At 50.7% G+C, this 13,553-nt stretch overlaps 1 protein-coding gene across 1 annotated transcript in view; it reads left to right on the top strand.

Moving 5' to 3' along the window:
- Positions 1 to 391: 391 nt before the first annotated feature.
- ST14 (ST14 transmembrane serine protease matriptase) overlaps positions 392 to 13,553 on the top strand; it is a gene marked incomplete at both ends in the record, with an annotated part of 36,167 nt that continues 23,005 nt past the window's right edge. The window contains one exon of the mRNA XM_084248849.1: positions 392 to 472. Coding sequence (XP_084104975.1) covers positions 392 to 472 — 81 coding nt within the window. The remainder of the gene's footprint in view (positions 473 to 13,553) is intronic.

The following is a 13,553-nucleotide window of genomic DNA, read 5'->3' on the forward strand; positions in this document are numbered from 1 at the left end:
TCCTGGCCACCCCCAAACGCGTCCCCTCGGCTTAGTTCTCCATCCCCTGCAGGCGCGTGGCCTGCTCCTGCTCACCAGAGGCGCGGAGGGTGGTTCCTTCGCGGCCTCGGCGGGAGGAGGAACCGGCCGGCCGGGGAAAGGTGCGCTGGCGAGCGCGGCCGGGCGGCGGGGCGGGTCCGGGGAGGCCACACCCTGAAACTACCTGCGCGGGACAGGAAGGGAGAGGGCGAGAGCCACCGCCGGCCGCCGGGCGCGCAGGGCCAGCCCCCGGAACTCCGCGCGCCCCCCGCCCCGCGGCCCCGCGCCCCCCACGCCCCGCGCCCCGGCGGCCATGGGAGCCCGGCGCCCTCGGGGACCACGTCTCTGAGACCCGCGACCGGCCGCCGGCACCATGAGGAGCAATCGGGCCCGCAAGGGCGGAGCGGGCTCCAAGGACTTCGGCGCGGGACTCAAGTACAGCTCGGGGCTAGAGGTGGGCGAGCGCGCGGGGCCGGACTGGGCAGCCTGGCCCCGTCTCGCGCCCCGGCCCCGGCGTTGCTGTGGCCGGGCAGGGCGGCGAGGGGTTCGAGCTTCGTGGCCGTCGTCGGGGCCCGGAAAGCCTCTCGGAGCGGCCAGGAGTCGGGCGATCCAGGCGGGCGCTGAGACTGGGGCCGCGCGGGCCCCTGACCCCCGGCCCCTGCGGCGCAGCGCTTTGTCCTTGGCACCGGGAACCGCTCCACTGCCCATCTGCGCCGAGCGCCGGCCGGCAGGTGGAATTACCTGTTCGGCGGGTACCTGGCCGAACCTTTGGTACCTGCCCTGCTGCGCGCCAGCCAGCCGGGGTGGAGGCGGGAACCCTCGGGTCCTTGGAGACGCGGAATTTCTCCTCCCGCCTCCTTGTCGCTGGGTCCTTTCCCTGACCTCAGAAAAGTGCTCGGTCTCTGACCCTCCATTAACCGCGCGCTGCTAGTGCACATCTGGAAGAAACCAGGGGCCAAGAGGGGTGACCTGGGCTGGGAAGGGAGATTTTGGGGTGGGGAGTTGGAGTCCTAGCCATCCTTGACCTCTGCAGGAATTTTATTTTTTGCCCTGGCTAGAAGGCAACTGAGTAACAGCTGCAGAGGGCAACTGGGAGACTGGCCCTTTGGTTGCCATAGAGCCTGGCGCTAAGGGCTCCAGGATAGGCTTGCCTGGGCTTCTCCTGGAGGCCATGGAGCCCCTTGGGAAGGTGATTATGGGAAGGGAGGTGGGGGCATGTGTCACAGGTGCTTTGGAAGACACCAGAGCAGGAGGGCAATGGTGTTGGGCAGAAAGATCCCCAAAACATTAGCTCTTCTTGTACAGACTTGGGGACAGGTTGATACTTTGTTGAAGGACACACCTGGGTGGCAGTGCCAAGGCAACTAGCAGGGGACTCCACCTCTCTGGCCAGTGGAGGCTCCAGGTTTTCTGGAAGAGACCTATGTACACCAGGCCAGGGCTGCTCTCTGCAGCCTTGGAGGCAGGAGCTGTTTTGTGCAGGAGCTTCACCACTCCCCTCCTCTCCCCCCCCCCCCCGCCCCATTTTCTGCTGTGTGCCAGGGTACAGTAACATCCTTTGCTGCCCCAGTTACTGCCTACTGTTCTGTCAGGCCACAGTCAGAAACAGTGTCAAGTAAACACATCTCCAATTCATCCTGATTTTAGGGGAGTTTGCAGAAGACCAGGTTCTGGGATTACCCACGCTACAAATAGCATCTGGGGCTGGCCCTCTTTCCTCCATTTCTTCCTCTCTGCTGATGGAAGCTGGACTCAGCAGCTGGCCTGGAGGCTTGGACTGCTTTCCTGTGGAGACCCTGCCCTGCTGGGAGGCAGCCCTCCCCGGAAGGACACCTGTTTTCCTTTCAGTAATTGCTCTGTTTATGAATCCCTGTTAATTGCCTATTGGGGCTCTGGGCTCCTGCCTCCTCAGCAGAGGACCTGCTGTGTGGTATCTGTGATTTTAGGGCTGTTTCTCTCCCTTCCACCCCCCCCAAGGTGTTTGTTCTCCCCAGCTCCCCTTTCTAGGAGGTTCCCTGCTGATCCTGGGAGCTGGGTCCTGGAGTTTCCTTACCACCCAGATCTTCCCCAAGCCCCACAGCCAGCTGACTTCTGTCACCTGAGAGCCTTTGCTTTCTTTCCCTGTCTTTAGGAAGCTTAGCCATCTCCACTTCTTCCACTTCCTTCCTGTGGGCCTTGCTTGTTGTTTTCCTGATGCTCCATCAACCCAACAACCCCAGTCCTGGGCCTTCACTGGATACTCATTGAGAGCCCTGCCGAGACGTGTCAAGATTAGCTGTGTCGCGGTGCCTCCTGAAGGAAGTGGCCCTGCCATGTCCAAAGCTCGGTCCCATGTCTGCAGGAAGTCTCCAACTATTCCTCCCCACCCCGTGCCTCACTAGAAATCTCACTTCCTGGTGGGTTTGCCGCCAGGTCTGTAGACTCTGCTTTGCCCGTTTCCTTGTCCATGAGGTGCAGCTGCTGCCTTTGGGCCACAGAACCTGGCTGGGGCGTGCTGAGCCCCAAGGGGGCCCCTGTTGCTTCGGACTTCCTTCTTCCTGGTGACTTCCATCCCTGCAGGGATGGAGAAAGGCTGTTTGGTGACACTTGTCTCTGGCTGCCTCTTTCCCAAGGCTGCCCCTGCCGTACCCCATCCTATTCCCATCAAGCAGGAAGGGGCCACCTCTGTGTCCCCCACTCTCTCCAGGGGTTAAGCATCAGCACTATGAAATAATCAGCAGCTACTACAGCATGAGTTCTGTCCCTGGCCAGGGTCCTTATGCATATGTGTCATCTGGGCATAGTGTGAGCCTTGCCTGTGTGGGAGCAGGTGTGCAGATACCAATTACTTTGGGTGTTAATGAGAACTGGGAAGCCCACCTCAACCAGTGTCTTGGCCCCTGTTGAATATTTAATGGTGGTTATGAAGCTGCTTTGATAGCTAGGCATTAGTTTCTTCTCAAGTCTGGATTGTCCTGGGTAGGGCTTAATATCCCCCAGGCCAGGTATTATGGAGTAGGCTGAACAGGTCTGGCCATTCAGAGAGTCCACTCCATTAACTGGCCATCCATTCACTTCTCCACCTAACAGCTGAGCATCAGCTGGGCAACAGCACTGAGAAAGACAGCAGTCAACAATTCCGGGCTGCAGGGACCCCTACCCACTCCCGCCCCCCCACCCAGTGTGGTGTGGGACAGACAGCGTTAAATTCTGCATAAGTACTAGATTCTGGATAAGCCCAGGTTGGCCACTTGGAAGGGGCCTCTAACGAGGCTTGGAGGACCAGAGTAGGTGATAGCAGTTAGAGGCCATCTCTGATGTGTGGTGGGAGTCTCCAACATCGAGTGGAGGCCCACCCCAGCTTTCCCAGCAGGTCATCTCAGCATCCCCACCATCCAGACCCTCTGCAGATGGCTTCCTCCCTGTATCCACCTTCAATGCGAAAAATCCCTCTCTGAAAAGGAAATTTTGGGCCAAGACCATGAGACCCAGCTCCTCATCCCTTTCTCTCAACCTTACTCTGCCCTCACCCACTTCCCCACCACCATACAAAACAGAACTTTATTTCTTTTTAATTTTTAAACTTTTTAAAAAAAGATTTACTTATTTATGCATACAAGAGCTGGGGTGTAGACCAGAGGTGCGGGGTATGAGAGGATTCACCAGAGACAGAGTGGGGAGCAGAACAGGCAGACTGACTGAAATACACTGCTGAGGGGAGCAGCGGGCGAGACACGAGAGGTCTGCTGTGCCATGAGAGCTCCCTGGCCAGGGACAGAACTCGCGCTGAAGTAGCTGCTGATTATTTCATAGTGCTAACACTTAACCCCTTGTGCCACCAGGGAGGCCCCCAATTTTTAAACTTTTTTCACTGTATTGGGTACTGCGTTCACAAAACTACTTGGAATCTGAGAATGACTTCAGACAGCAGTAATGCTTTATACTATGGAAACAAGCAAAACAAAACTTTGAAATGCTTCCTTATTTCTTGCCTTTCTTGAGTACGTGCCAGGAGGTGTGTGCAGGGTGAGGAAAGAGCAGAGCAGATACTAAGTACTAAGCATCCTGGGGAACAAAGAATGTGCCTTAGGTGGGGACTCACCTCCCAGCTGCTGGAGGGGACAGGAAGACCCGGAAATTCATGGTCCTCATTTAGGAGAAAGAAAAACTGCCCAACTTTCCAAATAGGAAGCCCGAGTTCTCTGGTACCTTGGGAGTAGCGCAGGGTGGATGGTCCAGAGGCTCCTTGCTTGGAGAGCTGCCAGCCAATGTCATCACAGCATTCCCCACCTGTACTTCCCACTCTGCTCCCCAGGGGTGACTGCCCAGTCGTGGCTGGTGGCCACTGTGGTCCTGGAGTTCCCCTGTGTTAGTTCCTTCTCTGGCCCGTGGTTCTGCCCAGGTTGTTGGCTCATGTCTCCTAGGAAAGAAAGTCTATTCTCGAAAGAGGCGTGAGAGTGTGCAAGAGCCCCGAGGAAGCTGAGTCCTCAAAATGTTGCTTTTAGCATTGTGAATGTGGAGTGTTTAGAATATTAATAATTATTGCTAATATCTATTGAACATACACCATGTATTGCACCTCTTCGAGGTAAATACTATTATTACTACCCTTTGATAAGTGAAGAAAATGGAGCACAGAGGGCCTAAGTAACTTGCCTAAGGTACAGAGCAAAACAGTAGTGGGACTGGGATGTGAACCCAGGTGGGTCGGCTCTGTTGTATCCTACATCAGCTCAGTGCAACACAGGACTGTCAGCTAATGCCACAGGAAGGGATGTAAAATTTGGGTAAGAAACTAGATTCCTCTTCTTGGGTTGCTTCTGATATGCTTGGGGCTTTGCAAAATTCTAATAACCATTTGGTAGTGTGGGGGTGGGAAGGGGACACTTGGGGTTTCTCGGAGGATTCTCACAGAGAAATGGCAGGGTAAGAAATGTGTTTGGGTCTTGCTGACTTTTCTAGAAGCAGGTATTTAAAATTCTTAGATTCTCACATTTTGGGAGTTTGTTTATTCCACCTGGGTTTAGCAACAGAACCTTAGACTCCTTGTGATAGTTGGTCAACCGGTCAAAACTTGGATCCTTTATCTCTTCTGAGATGGTGATGATGATGTTGGTGAAAAGGTGGAGAATATAATGATGATCTTTCTATCCGTCCCTAAATATGTGCCCTCTAATTCATTTTCTTTTTTTTTTAAGATTTATTTATTTATGCATGCAAGAACTGGGGTACAGGCCAGAGGTACAGGGATGAGAGGATTCACCAGAGACAGTGGGGAGCAGAACAGGCAGATGACTGAAGTACACTGCTGAAGGGAGCAGCAGGCGAGACAGGAGAGGTCTGCCATGCCATGTGGGTAGCTCCCTGGCCGGCCAGGGATCAAACTCATGCTGCAGAGGCTGTGAATAGCTTTATAGTGCTGTGCTTAACCCCTTGCACCACCAGGGAGGCTCTGATGATCTTTTCTACTCGTCACTAAATCTGTGCCCTCTAATTCACTTTCTATCCTCAGAGCAACTACAGGAGGAAAAATGCCTAGTTTATGGATGGCAATACTGAGATTCAAAGGCTTTATGCTATGGCCCAAGGCAGTTAGAAGTGGAGGAGTTCAGCCTAGATCTGTGTGACTTCAAAGATTCTGATTTTAACCACACCACCATTATGCAGTTGAATTCCGAAGACCATGCGATTGATGCGCATCCCCAGCAAAATCCTAGACCACATCATTAAACCTGAGAGTGGGGAGCGCCAGGCGCCAACGCAGGTCCACTAAACACCTCTCATGTCTGCTTTCCCCTTTTGATGAGGTTACTCATCTGGTAGACCAAAAGCAGGGCTGGAGAAATCATGTCAACAATGCTTTGAACAAAATGTAGCTTTATTTATGATACATGTGATTACAACTCATAATGGAAAATTGTAAATGAAAAATAATTCACTACTCAAGGCAACAAATCAGGTTGTTTACATTTTTCATGCCTCTTTCCACTTGGACTGGTGCATGCGTTTGTTGTTATGTACATAACATAATAGCTGGTTTGTTGTTATGTACATAATTTCTGGGGAAGATAGTGGCTCAGGCTCAGCGCATGGTAGAGGCCTGGGGGCTTGTCCTGGAGAGGTTCCTTTTTTGGATCCAAGTCACTCTGGACTGTGGCTGAAGAGTGAGTCCTGAGTCCCTCCTGAGTCTTGTGCCATTTTTAGTAATATTTGCTTATCAGTTTTGTAGATGACATCCTACTGGGCGGGAAAGGCCAGATCTTGGGTGATTTGATAATGAGTCAGAAGGAGCTGGACAGTCCGTATGACAGGTCTCCAGGGACAGAGTTATATCCATCTGTGTTAGGATAAGTAGTATGCTGACCTCACCACCAAAACAACCAGAACAAAAGTCACCTCCTGCCTTCTCTCAGGAGGTGAGAGTTTGGGGAGAGTGAAGAGTTGGCACCACAGTTGATCTAGAACTTTCAGTTAAGGGGAAGTAATGTGGTTCCCCTAAAATCTAAAGCAAATTCCCTCCCCCATATTCTTATTTGGTGGTGCCTTTTAAAATTATCATTAAAAGGCTACTGTATATATTTAAAGAAACATTGACTAACTCATAATAAGTAGAACAAATTAAAAAATGGGGGAGGTACCCTACAAAGTAATTTTGATAACTTGACATTGCCTATGCATATATTCTTTAAGAAAGTTGGCCTTTCTGATAATAAAAATTAGAAAAACTTTTTTAACAGTATGGAAATATACAAAGAAGATAGTGAAATTCTGCTGAAATTCTCTTTCCTAGATTCATAACTCCTGTAAAAATGATTTGGCTTATATTCTCTAAGTCTTCTATGTATATCCCAGTACTCACATGATATGAATAGATATGGGCACGTGTTTTCCCCCAATTGGAATAATGATGTAATTCCTAGCCTGCAGTTAAAGACATGGTTGTGATTAATTAATTCATCAAACTTTTATTAAATGTCTTCACCCATGCTGGGATTGTGGAGCAAAGATCTAGCCCTCTCTATTCTCCCTTGCCTTTAAGTAGCAGGTGTTTGACCTTGAGATGAACTCAGAGGTGAACTCAGGAGCTAGGGGAACACTTTGACAAAATATTTTTGATGGCTGCATAGGTTTTCATCAAGTGAATCTATCATTATTGTTTTCAGTATTTTTATTATTTGTATGTGCTCACTGAATGTGTTATTGGGCAGCTAATGAGAAATGGAGCATTCAGAATAAGGAAGCTCATTGACTAATAGCCCCAGTGGAGACCATGCTGGTCAGGCCTCTGGATTATGCTATTGAGTTCTGTGTGCCATGTTTGCTTAATGGGAATACTGCCGACAGTGAGGTGGAACCAGATGGCCAGAGGTTTATGAAGTGCTTTGTTTGCATGATGGAGCTGAGCATGATTAACCTGAGAAAGCCAACTCAGAGAGCAGGAATGCCAGAGTGGAGTGTTTCTGGCTCTGCTGATCTGGATGAATTGGGCTGGTTCCATTGCAATGCTAATGCTCAGGGATTATTGTGATGCTGATCACTGCTGGGTGAGGGGAGAATTTCCTAATACTGAGAGCTAAATTAAAATGCTATTTCCGGGCCTCCCCAGTGGCTCAGCAGTTGAGGATTGCGAAGCTCTGCCCGCAGCCTCTGCAGTGCTGGAGGATCCCACATGGCGTGCAGACCTCTCCTGCCGCCCGCTGCTCCCCTCAGCAGTGTATTTTGTCAGTCTGCCTGTTCTGTTTCCCGCTCTGACTCTGGTGAATTCTCTCACCCTCCCGCACTTCTGACTATATCCAGTGCTTGTATAAATAAACTTTTAAAAAAAGAAAAAAGAAAAAAAAAGCTATTTCCTACTCAAAGGATGGCCCCAAAAGCACAAGAAGATGTCTCAAATCATCCCTCCTTTAAGGGTCTGATTCCAAGGACTCTGTTCTGCACTTCTCTCCTGGCTGTTAACATTTACTTCCCCGGGATTCAAGTTGTGGACTTGGGCCCCAGGTGCCCTCCCTGAGTGGTGGTGCCTTTCCTCTTTGCATATTCAGGCCTTTCACCCCAGTCCATTGACAAGTCTGGGAGCTGGAGAAGAATCCTGTTTTTACCAAGGAATCATGTTTTGGGGACTCCCCCACTAACTTCTCCAGATTCCTGGGTCTACCAAAGCAGCTATTAAAAAGGGTTTGGTAGACTTTGGTACTGCCACACCATGGAATACTACTCAGCACTGAAAAGGAGCAAACTTGGTGCATGAAACAAAGGCAGTGTTTCTCCAGGGAATTTTGCTGAGTAAAAGAAGTTAGCAATCCCAAAAGATTATAGACTGGATGATTCATTTATATGACATTTTGAAATGACAGGGTTTTAGAAACTGGAAGGTAGATTGCTGGGTAGGGGGAGGTGGGTGTGATTACAAAATGGCAGTGTCAGGATCCTCTTGTTGGAGCTGTTGGGACTCTTGACTGCTGATTGAAGTACAGGAACTTCACCAGTGACAAAATTGTGTGAAACTAAATATGTTCTCATGCATGCACACGTGCACACATGGGGAATCTGAAAGAGGTCCATGGATTATACCAGTGTTGTGGAGATCTTGGGATTTTAGTTCTACAAGATATTACCGTTGGAGGGAACTTGACAAAGGGCACAAGGGACTACCCTGTTATTTCCTGCTACTGCTTGTGAATCTACAACAATCTTAATAAAAGTTGCAATAACTAAGTAAAGCACCAACCTTGAAATCAAAAGGTGAGCTCAGTGAAAAGCAGAGAAAGAACAAAAAATACTCTGTGCTGCCTTTGCTGCTTTTTCTTGTTTATTTTCCGGGGACTTGTTTGGCTTTGCTCAGAGGCAGGGTGATGCTTCTGTTCCCTCTGTCCGGTGACTTGGGGCTGGAGGAAGGGAGAGGGGAGTGGCTGTGCCCTGGGGCCTCTGCACACTTAAGATCTAGAAATCCCCCTCCCTTTTTCTCACTAGTGATCTTGGAATTCTCTGGTTGAAATGACAAAGGAGCTTGTGTCCTGGGGGAGCATTTAACTGAAGAAGAGCTCTAGCGAGTGTAAACTACTGGGGTCTGGGATAGTGGATGATATCGTGGGCCGATGCTGGGAAGCTGGGGGTGGGGGCTGTCAGCATAGCCCTGGGTGTGGACTGAACATTCTCTCCCCCTCTTGGGCTGGAGAGAGTTCCTCCCAGATACAAGTCTGGAAACTTTCTTGGCTCCTGATGCCTGGGAGATTATCCCTGCTTGCCCTGTGTTGGCTTCCTAAATCTGGCCACACCGAGAGAAGCCCTTTACTCATTCAGTCTACAAAAGCTAGGTCACGCTGGGCAAGGACAAGGATAGAGGAGATGGGGCCCCTTGGCCCCCAAGAGAGGTGACTGGGACTCTTGGCCCACAAGGACTGTCTGGTGAGTCCAGAGTGGCAGTGGGGTGTCATGATGTCTAGTGAGTGGCGTAGGTCATGGGCCCCAGTGAGAAAAGCTTGTGGGTTGAGGTCCATGGAGGTTTCCTGGAGGGACACAGCCTTGGGCTTTGTACACCCCAAAAGAAGGCAGAGGTGGGTTATTTTGAGCAGACAGTTTGGGGCCAGCTTTCTTACCAGTTTGGGGGTCTCCTCACTGAGATCAGAGGTGGGGGTGTCAGCACCCCAAGACACCAGGGTTGAAGGAATGGAAACCTACGTGTACAGCAGTGGGCACAGCGAACTAGCCCCTTGAGTGCAAGTACTGGGGTTTGTTGTAGGTGGACTTTTACTGGGTGCTGGGTACCCTTTAAGGCACTTAGTCTCTCAGCTGCCACTTGCTTGTCTTCTGCCACTTCGGGGTTAGATGGTACTGGCTTGGGGGACAGACTGGAAGAGCAGCAGAGGCCTGAGGGGGCACTGACTTTGGAATATAGATTTGGGTCTGAAATTCAGCCCTGCCACTTTTTCACTATCTGAGTTTTTGATAAGTTGCCCCCTTTTTAGCCCATTTCCTCATCTGAAAAATGAACCTGGGTTGTAAGAATTGGAGATAAATATAATACAAATGCCTAAGATGACACAAAGTGCACAGAAATAATGATTATGTTTGCTGGGGCCTTTGCCTCCCTCAGCCAGCTGTGCAAAACCCTGGGCAGCCCTCAGTCCCGAGATCCTCTGCTGCCTTTCCCTGCCTGAGGTTGGCCTAGCTTACTAGATGGCTTTGAAACTTACAGTCTTTTGGGATCGGGTCTCAAAGAATAGCCTGGAAGTCCTCTGGGTCTTGCCGATATTTCAACCAGACCATTCATCTTTTTATTGTTTTGAGGGTCTGTAAAAAATTGCATTTGAGGGCCTCCCTGGTGGCGCAAGGGGTTAAGCACCACACTATGAAGCAATCTGCAGCCTCTGCAGCAGGAGTTCGATTCCTGGCCAGGGAGCAACCCACACGGCACAGTAGACCTCTCCTGCCTCGCCTGCTGCTCCCCTCAGCAGTGTACTTCGGTCCGTCTGCCTGTTCTGCTCCCTAGTCTGTCTCTGGTGAATCCTCTCACCCACTCCTCACATCTCTGGACTGTACCCCAGCTCTTGTATGCATAAATAAATAAATCTTAAAAAAATTGCATTTGAAATAAGATTTTCATTTTAGAAAATGTTTTACAAACAACTGGGCACTTGATATGTAAATACAGGCCCAGACTGCAGATGTGGCCAACAGCCTTGCTGGCTTTGATGAACCAATGCCCTCTGGCTATGGGGGGGGTGGTGGAGAGGCCCCTGGGAGGGGCCCTTCTTTCCTCTGACCAGTCCCTGCCTTCTGGAGTGGCGCCAGAGGAGGATGGAAAAGGGTCAAATCCAGGAGGCCTTCCCTGTCAGACAGAGTGACTGGAGGCCGGTGGACTGAGGAGGCCTTGATTTACCTCTGGAGTGCCTGCCTGGCCTCCTCCTGCTGGACACCCTGAGGGCCACATGTTAGATGTGCGCTGTTATGACTTGTTTTAATGTTTGAACTTGAACTCCGGCTGCTCTACCAAACCAGGGGAGAGGGATGGGGCTTGCTTGGCTTTGGGCAGTTGGATGGATGGTGGGTGGGGAAATCAAAACCAAACCAACATAGTAGGTAGGCCCCTGTCATTAGCAGGAATCAACTAATTATGTTTTATGACACCTCTACTTAGTAGACTGCAAGGGGTTATTAACCCACTTTTAAGAAGGGAAAACTGAGGCACAGTGAGAAATGGTTGCCCCAGTGACTCAGGAGTCTCAGCCTTGACCCCTCATCCAGGTCATATCTATCCAAATCCCTCAAAAGGGAGACACTTGAATCTGGGGTCTCTGTTCCCTTTCTGGGTCTTGTTGCAGGGACTGGGGAGGGAGCATGTGAAGTCTACAGGGGTCAGGCACTGGCTGGCAGCCCTGGGTTTCTGCGATGACAGAGCACCCATGCATCTGAGTCAGGCCCCAGGAGACTTTCAGGGAGAGTTTGGATTTATTTCCTTCAGTAGTAACCTACTGGCTGTGGGTCAGCTTTTTGTTACCCAAGATGACTTGGGGTCACAGGTGACAGTGGATCCTCCTTGGGACCCTGGAGCCTGACCCATTTTGCAGCAGGTCCTGCTGGTGGGACAGCCCAGTACAGGGAAAAGTTTGAAGGGCCAGGGTGAGAGGGTTGGGCAAGTTGGCGAGGTTGGAGAGTCCACACACTAGCTGTCCAGCCCGCATCAGGTGGTGTGTTCTGGGAAAAGCTGGGAGGGTGTGTCTGAGGAGTGTGGTGGCAGCTTCAGGGACCTCAGGGTGTTGCTTCCCACCTGTAGTGGAAGAGTGCCCCAGGCAGAAGCAAAGTACAGCCCTGCTTGGAAGCAACCTTGCATCCTGGTGGTTGCTTAAAATAGGCTAGCTGAAACTCCAACATGACCGGGCGGGCTCCTCTCTGTGTTGGAAGTGGGTGAGCTGGGCCCACAGCCTCTTGGAAATGATAGGCGGAGGCGTTTCTCGAACTTTCAAGTTCCTAAGAATAACCTGGAAAGCTTGTTAAACTCCTCTCTCCCAGCGCGGTGTTCCTGACCTGCTTTATCAGAATCTGCAGGGAGCAGGGCTTGGGAATTTGGATGCTGAGCCAGCACTGTTTGCTTTATTCTGTTTTTATTGTTATTTTTCACAACTAGGCCAGTCTGGGAAATGCTGGGGTGGTAGGATCAATGGAACCTTGGCCTCTGTGGGATGCTGGAGAATCCTGTTTCTTGTGAGATCACTGGCCCCAGGTTGGTGAGTAGGTGGAAGATTCCAGTACAGGCTTTCTTTGCCTTCTTATTTGTCCCTTTGGCCATCCTGTGATGAACAAATCAGGGGTCCTCTGTGCTGGTGAAAGATGGTGGGGTCCCTGCCTGGGAGTCTGCACCTGGGCTGGCTGCTCTCTTTCCACAGACACCCCAATTTCCCATGGGCGCTGATTTAGTGGAGAGACACACCTGAGCAGGTCCCCTCCTGCCTGAAGACAGGGTCTTTTCATGTTCAGCAACTTGAAAATCACACCTTTCTCTAGTTTTCCTTCTGGTGTCTCCCGCTACTCACAGTCTGTGCTCTCATTCCCCAGGGTGACAGACACAGCGTTCGTCTTTGGAGTTTGTCCTTCGCTCTGCCGTGTCTGGTGGTCTTGATCCGTGTTCCTGGGGATTGTGGCCATAGGAGAGATGTTGGCTTAGCCTTTCCCCTTGATCAGGAAGGCGTGTTTGAGGGGCTTCGGTTGCCTCTACTCTACAGCAAGCCATCCAGACGCTCATGTTATCATTTCTCCTTTTCATAATCTCAGGGATATCTTATGGCTTTCATACGTTGGCGGTGGTGATGACCTCATGAAATTGAAATCTGTCCTGTCTGGTGTTGGGGACACTGAGTCACCCAACCTGTAAGTGAAGAGCACCTGCTGCAGACCAGCAGCAGTTGGCAGTGGCACCTGAGCCCAGACACCCTTGTCCTGGTCTCAGTCTGAGCAACACACCTGTGTCTCCAGCCAGTGACATCACCTGTGCCCACATGACCTTGATCTTCAGTGGCAGGAGCAGATTAATAGTTGTCATGTGATGTCCTTTCGTGGTCCCTCCCAGCACTCTGAGTGACCACTCATCCCCTGCCTTCCCAGAAGATCACGCCCAACTTCAGCCGAATGAGAAACAGTCTTAAAAAAAAAAAGTAGTCTGGCATGACATGCTATTTTTCTTCTGTCTTCCTGATTGGAATCTTGTATGATTTTTTTTTAAAGACATTTATTTATTTATGCATAGAAGAATTGGGGTGTAGGCCAGAGGTGTGGGGGTGTTGTTGAGAGGATTTGCCAGAGACAGAGTGGGGAGCAGGACAGGCAGATCTACTGAAATACAATGCTGAGGGGAGCAGCAAGCAAGACAGGAAGGTCTGCTACGCCATGTGGGTCAGCTCCCTGGCCGGAGATCCAACTCAAGCCATAGCAGTAGTAATAGCACTGAGACTTAATCCCTAGGCCACCAGGGAGGCCTGGAACCTTGTGGATTTTTGAGAACATTTTTACTGTTTGCAAATAAGAACATACCAACCTGCAGCTTTTCTCTAGTGAGGACCACA

The sequence above is a fragment of the Talpa europaea genome (genome assembly GCF_964194135.1).
Source record: "Talpa europaea genome assembly, chromosome: 12".
NCBI classification, from domain to species: Eukaryota; Metazoa; Chordata; class Mammalia; order Eulipotyphla; family Talpidae; genus Talpa; species Talpa europaea.